General features: G+C 37.1%; 1 protein-coding gene across 3 annotated transcripts in view; it reads right to left on the minus strand.

The window, feature by feature from the left end:
• Positions 1–12,070, minus strand: part of LOC131031990 (phosphoinositide phosphatase SAC7) — a 211,088-nt gene that overhangs the window by 175,575 nt on the left and 23,443 nt on the right. For all 3 annotated transcript variants that reach the window (XM_057962870.2, XM_057962878.2, XM_057962886.2), the window contains exon 10: positions 123–229. In XM_057962870.2, coding sequence (XP_057818853.2) covers positions 123–229 — 107 coding nt within the window. The remainder of the gene's footprint in view (positions 1–122; positions 230–12,070) is intronic.

A 12,070-nucleotide genomic window follows, 5' to 3' on the forward strand; every position in this document is an offset into this window, starting at 1 on the left:
CTTATATATTATATACAAGGCAAGATTGAACAATTCTGTCTCTAACCTTATAAAGAAATTTTGAAAATAACAGAAATGCTCACGGGAGCTTAAAAAAAAAGATTTCAAGAAAGCCACATTACTTGCACATATGATGCTAAATATCCATTTGCCTCCAAAATTTGTTCACTTTCAACAAAGTTTGCAACATTTCCATCTGAATCAGCCCCTCTCCGCCACATACGAGTACCTGGAAATAATATAGCAGATCTCAAATAAGTGTTGATTCCAAAAGATAATGATAATAATAATGAACTTGTGCATTCACAATACAATAACTTACAAAAACATCATGCACTATGTAAAAACATTAATTTAATGTTATAACAGTCATCTTTTTCCTGGTTCTATACTCGATTTATAAATTGTTCCAGACACAAGCAGTTGATTCCTGAAAAGATCCCCCCCTGGACTGCTGTGACTGATCTTCCAGTATTACAATCAATTGAGAATACATAAAACAATCTAAAATCAAAAAATATTTATTAGTCTTCCTTTCATGGAAGGTTAAATTCCAGTTTCCAGTCCAAATATCCTCTTTGCTCCATGTTGCACATATTCTCACCTCACCTCTACTGTATTTTTTGGGTAACGAACAAAGCTAAAAGTGTCTTTTTAGATTCACCTAAGGAAAAAGGCTGACACGCACTTCAATTCAAGGCAAAAGGATTTTATATTTTTTTTGACTCAAAGTAAAGGCTTGTGGTATTGTTTATTGAAGGCTTAACTGACCCACTTAGAGGCTTAGTAAAAGCTTTCGACCCTACTTCTTTCAAATAAGCTATTAAGAAAGCCTTGGATCTCAAAACTTCAACACTTAGAGGTAGATTTCAGCCTATAGAGCAGCAGATACCAACACCACATGGGCAATCCAGATCAGCTCCTTATGAACAATCAATGTCAAATAATTATGGACAACCAAAAATCTCTACTTTTGGGCAACAAAAGAAACAATTTCAGCAGAGTTACCAAAATAGAGAATTTCTTAAAATTACTTAGAAAATGGAATCAAGAAACGAACTCCACAGGAAGAAACTTTGCTTCTCATGCAAAGAGCATTGGGAACCAGAACATGGGTGTCTCCCAAAAGGACACTGACAGGGACATCACACAGAGATAATTTTTGAGGATGAGGAAGCAAAAGAAACTAGGGCATTACCAGAAAAGGAAGAAGCAGAGGCAGATGTACCTAAAGGAGAGAAGACTACTAGTAGCATTTCAGTTGCACTTTCAAGTGCACCTAGGTACCACCCATTCAAAGTTCGTTGAGTGTTTGAAAGAACAAAACATGAGTATTAATTGACAATGGGGCAACCCATAGTTTTATGATGAGTTTACTAAAATAGAAGAGGCTACCCACAAAAGTATTTCAGAGATTAATATTATTGTAGTAGATGGATGTACTATACCATGCACTAGGAGGGACAAAGGATTAGACGTTACACTTGGTACAACAAAATTATTGATGATTTCTACGTGGTTGGCATAGGAAACAAATCTGGTCTTAAGGGTGCTATGGCTTCATTCCCTTGGGAATATATCAAAAAATTACAATACCACGGAACTAGATTTCATCACGATGGTATTGTACTTTGTGGCACGGCCAATGGTGCTCCACCAAATATTTCAGATAAGAGAATGGAGAGAGCTTTCAGTTTTATTAGCAAAGTGGGTAGTGTTGACATGTCGAAAGTCGCATTGCTGCAACTCTATCCGGCCAACGCAGATTAGAATGATCTCGCCAAGTATCCTATCCCCTCTTCTATAAGGAAGCCCTAATGCTGCTTTTAATCAATCAAAGGGGACAACCTCAAGGTTCCAAATGTCAGTTCCTAACTGCGGGATAGCTCAACAGTCGATGTGTTTTGCTGGGAGCACAAGGGGACTTACGTTTTGCAACAAGCTAGTCTACTACGATTCTCAGACTAGGAAATAAAAGTAAAAGAGAAGGGTTTAGGAAACCTAAAATCAACAAGATTGGTATGCGGGTAGACGGATTCAACATAACCATTCCCTGCTTGGCCAGAATGGCTCACAACCTCGCTAGAACGGTGCAATCTTCAAGGGGACTTGGAAGATTTTCAGATTGCAGGAGCATGGCTAAGCACCAAATTTTGGCACAGCTCAGACGGACACCTACAATTGAACTAAATGCAATTAAAGGCTCAGGCTAACCATACACAAGGACATACAATCAATATATCCTCAATGGTATGAGCCTGAATCCATCAAATACCTGCACACCCAAAAGAAAGATCTATCTAAAATGCTGAAAGAAACCATGCACACAGACTAAAACCAAGACGATAAACACCAAATCAATGACCATTATATTGATTCTAGCTGCCTATTACAACAATTTTTGCAGCATCTCTATGCTACCTCTAACTACTAAATTCTAACTAGAATCTAACTATCTAACTAGAGTCTAACCCTTTACAAAAGAAAGGCCTCTGCCTTTTATAGAATTTTCAATTCGAACCAATGGCCAAGATTGATTGCATCTAGGGGCCCTGATCTACCTTCCAGAAGCTGGCAACTTTAACCCATGCCCACTCAATTCTCAGCTATCCCTTCAACCACCTTCTCAACTACCAACAACTGTTTGGCTTCAATTTGGGTCTATCCGCTAGTTGGAAATAGCTGACCTATGTCCTCTCACTCTGAATTCATTAGATGGAGCCCACAGGCAGCTTTACATTAAACAATTTCAGTTTTCAGAAACTAAACTTCTGGAATTAAATCCATCTATGCATTTCTCGGGAATGCATACTTGTTGCATTCTGAATGTTCTTCGATCTTTGGTCTCGGTGGTGGACTTCAACTTGGGGTCCAGCAGCACGCTTCCCAAAGTTTGGTTCCGATCTCGCACTCCTGCATCTTCTTCTCCATCTTCTAGCGCCTGGCTTTGATCTTGTGTTAAGTCATCACTTTAACTCCTCCCAATGTCGTTTTCCTGCGAACAAACAATTTCACCTTTAATCAATCAGTTTGAAAAATTAATTAAATTAATTTGACAAATATTAAATTTTATTTAAAGTCTGGCTTTGGTAGAGTCTGGGCTTGAGAAGCTCTTTGTGAAATGTATCTTTTAAATGTCACTCTTCAAACGTGAAATCCGATCCTTCGTCTTGATTCACTCTCCAACTTAGACGAAATTTAGGCCTGAGAGGTGAACTGCAAGATGTTAACTTCAAGCCTTTTTTTAAGAAGCATATCCAATTTCGAACGCTTCACCTAAAATGCGAGATTTTTTTGTTTAAGACGCCTCTCTAAACTTGGTCTAGCAAACTCGGCCAATTCAGGCGAAATGAGAGAACCCTTGATTCATCCCTTGGTTATGCAAAAATCGGACCTTAGCCCAAAAATGTGAGACTTGCCTTATCGTTTTAAAACTTCAGCCAATTGAGGTCTTAGTGCACGATTTTCATTTAGGTCAAAACGCCCCCTCATGACAATTTTGAGCAACTGATGATTTGCGCGATTTATTGTTTTGCCAAGTTGAACGTCTAACTTAAGAAGTCCGGCCAATTTGACCAAAATGTGCAATCTATTTCCTCAGACACATTTCACTTATTCTCCATTTTTGGCCTATAGGCCGAATTTATGATTTGAAACTCATTTATTTTCGGCTTTTTGAAGTGAAATTTCACGAACTTTGAAGTTTTCAGCCTATGAAGTTGTTTTGTGCGAACTTGAACTTGATCTCATTTGTTTTCAGAATGATGAAGTGTTGGGCCGATCTTTTCACCTTGCAATGCAGGTCTAAAGGTCGAATTGAGAGTTTTCGACCTTTGAATTTTGGTCTTTTTGCACGATTTTCCTTTCATTTTCGTTCAAATGCCCTTTCATGGCAATTTCAGCTAACAGAAGCTTTTCACGAGATTTAACTTTCTTCCTCACCTTTCGGTTTCTTAGACTATTTTGAGAGTTTGAAGTTTTTTCTTCTCCTTACATTTCGGCCCCCCTTGCCAATTTGTAAGCTTTTGCTTGCATTTCGGCCTAAATGGTCAAGATGCAAGACTTAGAGATTTTCGGCCATTTAGGTGAATTTGAAAGTTTGCCACTTGAATTCGTATATTGGCTAATTGAGATTTTTGGGCAAATGAGAGGGAATGCGAACTTAAACACTTTTTTCCTTTCGGGCTATAAAGCCTAAAACGCGAACTTGGGAACTTAGCATTTCGGCACTTTAAGCCGATTTTGTGAGCTTGATATCCCTTTTCGGGCATTCACAGGAAAATGGTGACTTCTCTTTTGATGGAGTTAGGGTATTTTGTGTGGAATGAGCGATTTTTATTTGCCCTTTCTGCAAGTGAACTTCAGGCATAATAGAGGGAATTCGTGATTTATATTTGGTGTTCGTTTTCGGCTTACTGGTCGCCTTGCGCGAAGTTGGGGAGTTCTTTCCATTCTCGCAAATCACAAGGAAAGACCGAGTTTGGGTGCACGGGGCCTTGATTCCGATATTTTAATTTGTCTTTTGCCATATGTACAAGCCTCTGGTAGTATGTGGGACCAATGAAAATCTTTGATCGCATTTTACTTCATGTCCGTCCATTATACATCTGTTCTTTACCCCACTGTTCGTAACCACACCTGTTAAGTTGTTCAGTGATATACTCAATTGTCATAGGCTTAAAAGGTGTAGGATCATGAACAACACCACTTGAAGTAAATCACCTTCGAAAGGGCAGATTCGAAAAGTTGTCGTGGAGTTTGTCTAGATGTAAAAGCATGTGGATTGATGATAAGATCTGGAACAATGCCTTCTTTTGTGAAAGGCATATTTTCTTGCTCTTCTATAAACTCCACAACTACTTTTTGACCATGCATGCTGGAAAACTTATCGCCATGCATGATGGACATCTTACTTCTCTTAATCTTACCATGCATGATGGACATCTTACTACTTTTTGGCCATGCATGATGGACATCTTACTTCTCTTAATCTTACCCTCGCAAATTTTCTTCCATCATCATTGATTGCCATTACAACTTGATCAACCCTCCCCTTTTCTGTATGTTTCAACTTGAGGCTGAAATTTGAATCAGGTGATTGTGGATCCACCTTTCCAATTAAAATGTCACCACTATAAAGGTTTGAGGCAATATATGGTAGTCCATCCTCATCAAGCTTATCTACTCTGTTTGGCTTTCCAAAATCTACTTCTGGCCTAGATGAACTCTTAGAGTCACTATTATCATGGTTTGTCTCTGATGTGAATGTGTGAAAATGAATGGTTCAGAACAGCCCACGATCTATTGAAGCATGATTTATAACCAATGAGTCTTCCTGGGTGTATCCATAATGAACATTGACTGCAACAACAGCATTTTGACCATTATAGAGCTCCACCTTCCTGATACACTCAGAAGACATAGTCTTAAACAAAGGTCTTTGAGGATAAAATAATTGATGAGATGTTGTGTCACACTTTGTACGGGAATTTGTTGCATTATATCCAATTGCTTGCCTTGAGTGTTCTTTTGATTGGAGAGGTGTTCTAGTTGCAGGATTGTGGTTGGCAAAGGGGATGATGCTAGTAAAAAAGATGGATCCAACTCACAATGAGTAAACTGTTGATAGTTTGGGTTCTTTTCAGCCATCGGGTGTGGATATGAAGCAAACTTGTCCCCAGTAGGAAGGATTTGGATATCTTGCATCCCCTAGCTTTGCAGCATATTGAACCCTAAGCCGTAATCTACGCATCTCAGAGAGATTCTGCAATGGATTTGTTGACTTAAGGTTTGCTACAACACCTGTGCATTTGGCATTTAACTTATGAGGGTGAGACCAATTTCCTATAGAAAATGCTCTTGAAAGACCATTTGTGACAATGGAAGCATCAACATAATCATCCATTGACTTCATATTCCCACGCACTGAGATTTCTCTCTCTATCTTCCCAAGAAAACACCAAACACGAGGGTCCCCTGTGAACCAAGGGGTGTGTGTGCATTAGGCACAACAAGTAGCTTAATGCTTTGTGAAGAATCCATCCACATTCCATGGTAAAAGATGTTATCCTATTGAGATACATACCATTTTGGATAGGCATGGTACAATGTTCAGTGACTTACCTCATAGATTGCATCCTAATAGAGGGTTTGAGTACATCGTAGAGCTTGATTGCACTGTTCCTGCAAGGTTGTGAGTTCTGGCCAAGCAGGAATTGGTTATCTTGAATCCGTCTACCCGCACACCAGTCTTGTTAATCTTAGGTCTCTTAACCCTTCTTTGCTTTTATTTCCCAGTTTGCGAATCGGATACAGACCAGCTTGTTTCAAAACGTAAGGCCCCTTGTGCTCCCAGCAAAACACATCGACCATTGAGTTATCCCGCAGTCAAGAACTCACATTTGGAACCTTGAGGTTGTCCCCTTTGATCGATTAAAAACAGCATTAGGGCTTCCTTATACAAGAGAGGATAGGATACTCGGCGAGTAAATTCTATTTTGCATTGGCCGAATAAGGTCGTAGCAATGCGATTTTAGCCACGTCAACAAGTTGCACAAAGCCAACACATATAAAGTGTCTCCAAAGAAAACCTCCAATATAGACAAAACCAGTAGAGATTATATGCAGACCAACATCCTACAAAGAGGAGTGTTGAGGTAGCTAACATGATTTTCTCAAGACTACAGCCATATAGGCCTCTTTCAATCAAGAAGAGTGGAGATAAAAAGATCAAGCCCCATTTCTATGGGCCATACAAGGTCACACGAAGAATTAGTAAGGTTGTTTATGAGCTTGAGTTACCAAATCACAACAAGACACACAATGTGTTTCATGTATTATGTCTCAAAAAGGCATTGGGACAGCATGCTAGTCCTTCTACTAAGTTGGTTCCTTTGCATTACGAAGGCAAACTTATATTGGTACCTGAAACTATCTAGAATGTCAAAGAAAAGAAATTAAAAAATAGGAAGATAACAGAGTATATGGTACGATGGAAGGATCTTGCCACCAAAGATGCCACTTGGGAGGGTGAAAAGATTCTTGAGCGTCCCAACTTGCAAATGCTTGAGGGTAAGCAATTTTGAGAAGGGCAAACTATAATGTTCCCTTTTTTGAACTAAATCAATCAAAGGACTTGAACCCTATTTTTATTCTCCAAAGAATAAAGGGGGGATTTATATTGGAATTTATAATAATATTTTAATAAGTTATAATCTTGGAAAAATGACAATTTATTAATTATTAAATGGGGCAAAAAAACAATAAAAATAATAAAGTGAAAAATATTCAATTAAAAGAGATATTAATTACCTAAAAGGCAATAAATAATTGTAAAAGGGAAAAGGATGAATATTCAAATAAAATAGTTAACATAAACTCTCTTCCTCTGAGGTTATAAATTCTCTTGACTTATGAAGAGTTAGACGATGAAAATATTTTGGTTCTTACTGTTGGCTTCACATAAAGGTCAAGTATTGTATTTCCAATGGAACTTTAGGTTTGACAAGTTTCAACAAATGTGAATAAAATACAAAAAAGAAATATTTATTTCTACAGACATGCTTAACCCAAAACAAACCAGTGGACTTTCAAGGGTTTTGACAGTGTTTAAATTATTGGAGGACCCCTGCAACATGCTGGCCCGCACAGGTGCACTTTCTATCCATGGTGTGAGGTTTCAAGGAAAAAGTGCTTGGTTTTAATGAGTCTTTTTACTCTGCAAAATGGCACCTAGGTCTTGGCAAAGGGTTGCAAGTGATTTCAGTTGGGAAATTCTAATGTCCCCTTCCTAGCCAAATTCGGTAAGTAAGGTTAGTCTATCATCGGATCCTCGTAGACTAAGAGGATGGATAGGGGATCCAAGATTAAGTTGCTTTTCTCTTGTTAGCTTACTAGAATTGAATGAGAGGTATCAATTACCATAGTTTTCAAAAATGAAGGACCATTACATGAAATTTATGTGAAAAAATGAAAAAATTTACTCTGTGGCATGCTTCTCGAGGCAGAATTTCGACTAATCCTTGGACTGGCTTAATCCTCAGTCCATCCTTGAACTACGTTTTGAATTTCGTCAAATTCTAGGTTCGTTTGCTATGTCTTTCCTTCAATTTCGGGTTTTAAAATCCCGACTGCAAGTGGAGAATTTTCTTCAAACTGCAAGTTTTAATGATATTCATTGTTTTGGTCTTTGTAGGGGAATTTTTGATTTATTACATGTGCACTTTTATTTAAAAGATGTTACTTGTAATTTGTTTTAAATTTCCCCTTTGTTGTTTTTATCTTTTTTATTGTTTTTTGGTCTTTTTTAGTTAAAATAGGGATTTTTTGACTCAATTACAAGTAAACTTGCAGTTTGGTCAAAAAACCCCTACTTTAATGGTTTTTGCATGTAATAGGGATTTTAAATCCCCATTACATATGTGCAAGCAAGTATAACTTGTTGTAGGGATTTTATTTCCCATTTACAAGTATTTAAAACTTGCAGTTTGCTCCAAAAAACCCGATTTTGCCTTGTAAGTGAAAAAGTGACAATTTAAAACTTGCACTTTGGTCCAAAAAACCCGATTTTGCTCATAAAGTGCATTTTTGACATTTTAAACTTGCTATTTGGCCAAAAAATCCCGATTTTGCCTAACATGTTGAAAAAGTGAAATTTTAAACTTGTCATATCCTCCAAAAAACCCAATTTTCATTGTTTCATACATTTTAAACTTGCTATTTGTTCCAAAAAACCCAAATTGCAAGGAAAAACATGTTTTTTGAGGATTTTTAGCAAATTTTTGTGGAGATTTTTTGGGAGATAGAAGGCGTTTTGGATTCCTCCCTATTTTTATGCATTTTCAAACACCTTTCACGCCACATGGAGGTTAAGATTGCTGGTTTTTAGCTTTATAACAGCAAACACGTTTTTGCCAAAAAACCACGTTTTTTTGTCATTAAAAATGCCACGATTCAGCAATGTTATGAATCGTTTTGGCTTGGTATGCTAAGGTATTGAGGTTAGAAAGAGTCTTGGCCATTTTCCATGCCATTTCTCATGCATTTGCTGCCACGTTTTTCAGTTTTGGGCATTTTTTCAAAAACGTGGCTAGGGTTTTGGAATACAGTTAATTTCTTTTTAAGAGATATTCTTCTTTATTTCAAAGATTGATCATCTTTTGGAGAGGCATTTTCAGATTGGAGCAAGGTAAGATTTATTTTCTTCTTGTTTCTTTTTTCTTGTTTTCTTGTTTTCTTGTTTTTTCCTTTCTAGTTGTAAATTTGTAAATGGTTGGTTCTTCCCCAAAAATCAGATTTTGTGAGAGAGATTTTCCCCTTTAATTAACAATTTTAGAATTGCATTGTTCTTCCCCATTTTCCCTCTTTACTTGTATTCGGGATTTTTAAATCCCAATTTCAAGTTGGATGAAAATAATTGTTCTTCCCTTAAGGATAAAAGTTTTAACCATCTTTTGTTGAAATTCCAAGTTGCAAAGATGAGAAATACCCATCCTTTCAAAATGGGGTTTTTAGAACCGGATTACATGTTGAAAGTTCTTCCCATTTTCTTGAAGATGATCTTCCCAAAATATTTTCATATTCATTTCCATCATCCGTACATACCATTTCATCCACTCATTTCACACTTTCATTCATTTTCCCCATTTAAAAGTCTACCTGCGGTCAGCTATCCAGAACCCGAAATTGGTCCAAAATGCACTCAAAAAACACTTGAAAATGAGTTTTAAAGGTCCAATTACAAGTGAAAACTTGTAGTTACCCATTACACATATGAAGTTGCATGTTTGTTCCCTGCAATTGTAAGTTAATGCTCTTGTTTTCCCCACACATGTAATGCAACTTCCAAAACCCGAAATTCACTGGTGAGCCCGTTTTTGCATCAATTTCTCTCTTCCCTTGTCAGTCCGGTTTGCACACACGATCTACCAAATCAATGGATTAAGGCATGGGCCTTATTTTGCAAGCAAATTTCAAGAATGAAGGATGATACAAAGAAGAAATACAACAACAATTCATGGTTGAGAGCATAAAATGCTTTCAAGACAAAGATGGTCATGACATGAAAAGAGGAAGGCAGCCCGTTCCCTCTTGAAAAGCTAGTATTACCCCAAGCAAGAAGATAAGGATGCAAGTTCCCGTTCCGGTTCAAGATGTCTTTACCAATCCAGAATACTTCAACTTCTAGCATCCTGAAGCGACATGAAGATCATCACTGACAAAGGATGATGCAGTTAGAGTCGTGTCTTTAGACACATGAAATAGTTTTAGTTATGCATTTGTAATTTTGTTTTGGCAAGTTACATGTAAAAGTATTTTTTGTAAAATGCAAGTTACACATTACTTGCACTTTTGTAATTACATGTAAGGCAACTACAAGTTGTGTTCAATTAGGACTGTAGTTGGAATAAGTCTTAGTTAGTTAATAAAGTCTTAGTTAGTTATTGAATAAGTCTTGGTGGTTGAGAGAATCTCTCAAGTTAGTTAGGATCCTCCCACCTTTTTCTCAAGTCTCCTCTCCTATAAATAGAAGAGAGGGTCCATTGTAATAGATATCTTTTGGAAAGCAAGCAAAAAACTCTGCCAAATTTACAGCAAGAAGTCTTTGAGCTTATGTATGTGAATTGAAAGTTTTGAAGAATAATAAAGAAGGATTACTCAAGTTTTGAGTTTTTGAGCTACATGTTTGAGTTTGAATCTTTTTATTTCTTTTATGCAAAGTGCTTCTAAAGGAGCTTAGTCCAATCTTATTTGAAGTCTTTGAGCTGCAAGTAGAGAAGATTCATTAAAATAAGAAAATCTCTAGAAGGAGCAGCAAGTCTTTGAGCTTGCATCTATTCTTGAGGAAAAATTATTGTTTGATAAGAAATAGCAGCAAGTCTTTAAGCTTGCATTAGTTCTTGTCTTTGTGTTGAAAGAATAGATTATTCCAGTCTTTGAGCTGTTATCTTTTATTCGTTGTAAAATTTAGTATAGCAAAGGGTAGATAGGACTTCCAATAGTCAAGTCTTTGAGCTTGATATTGCTGTCCCGTCCCGAAGGAAGTGACGGAAGTCTTTGCGCTTTCAGAAAACTTCATTTCCTTTCTCTTATTTCAATTGAAAGTGGTTACTGTTGTTATTCAATCGCTATCCTTTTCTGTGAAGAAAGATTGTTGTCCCATCCTATTTTATTTTCCAAGTTGTAGTTAGATAGGGGGAGCCTTCCCTTAATTAGGAGAGTTTTTACTCGTGTGCTGTGGTTGAAACCACAATTTTGTGTATTTCCCCAAGTGTACAAAATTTTCAACCAACAGGTTGTAAGTTCAGTTTGTTTTCTTTAGCACTTCTGTGGATATCTATCTTGCGTCATAATTGAAGAGGAATCAGTTAAAAACATTGCAAATATCAAACTTGTGTTAGCAGAAATTTCGTTATGCTCATATGCTTTGAATTGAAATGGCATTTGATATTAAACAATGGAGACAAAAAGCTCCTTAAATAACAAATTACAAACATTGTTTCTATAAGAGAAACAATTGTGAACTAAACTAAACTAAGAAACGGGAAAGTTTCTAATATTACATAAACGACCATTAAATAAGACAACAATTACTTTAATACCCTCCCTTAATGGTCATTCTACTAACTACACCATGTTGCCCCCTAAATTTTACAAACGTGTCTGGGCTCAGAGACTTGGTTAGAATATCTGTTGTCCGTCCCTCATTTGGAACATACTACAAGATCATAGCTCCATCTTCAACAAGCTAGCAGATGAAATGACAATGAAGCTCTACATGATTGGTTCACTCATGGAAGACTAGATTCTTGGCAAGATTTAGCAACCTGATTGTCACATAACAAGGGTGAAGGCCCTACTTGAGACATTTTCATGTTAAAAAGCATCCTCTGTAGCCATATTGCCTCACATGTTGCTTTAATAATTCCCCGATACTCTACTTCTATTGAGGAAAGAGCTACCACCTACTGCTTCTTATGGGTCCATGTGACTACACCTGTACCAAGACTGAACATATACCCAGAAGTAGACTTCATGTCATCAATAGAACCTGCCCAATCTGAGTCTATAA

The sequence above is a fragment of the Cryptomeria japonica genome, chromosome 6 (assembly GCF_030272615.1).
Source record: "Cryptomeria japonica chromosome 6, Sugi_1.0, whole genome shotgun sequence".
Lineage (NCBI taxonomy): Eukaryota > Viridiplantae > Streptophyta > Pinopsida > Cupressales > Cupressaceae > Cryptomeria > Cryptomeria japonica.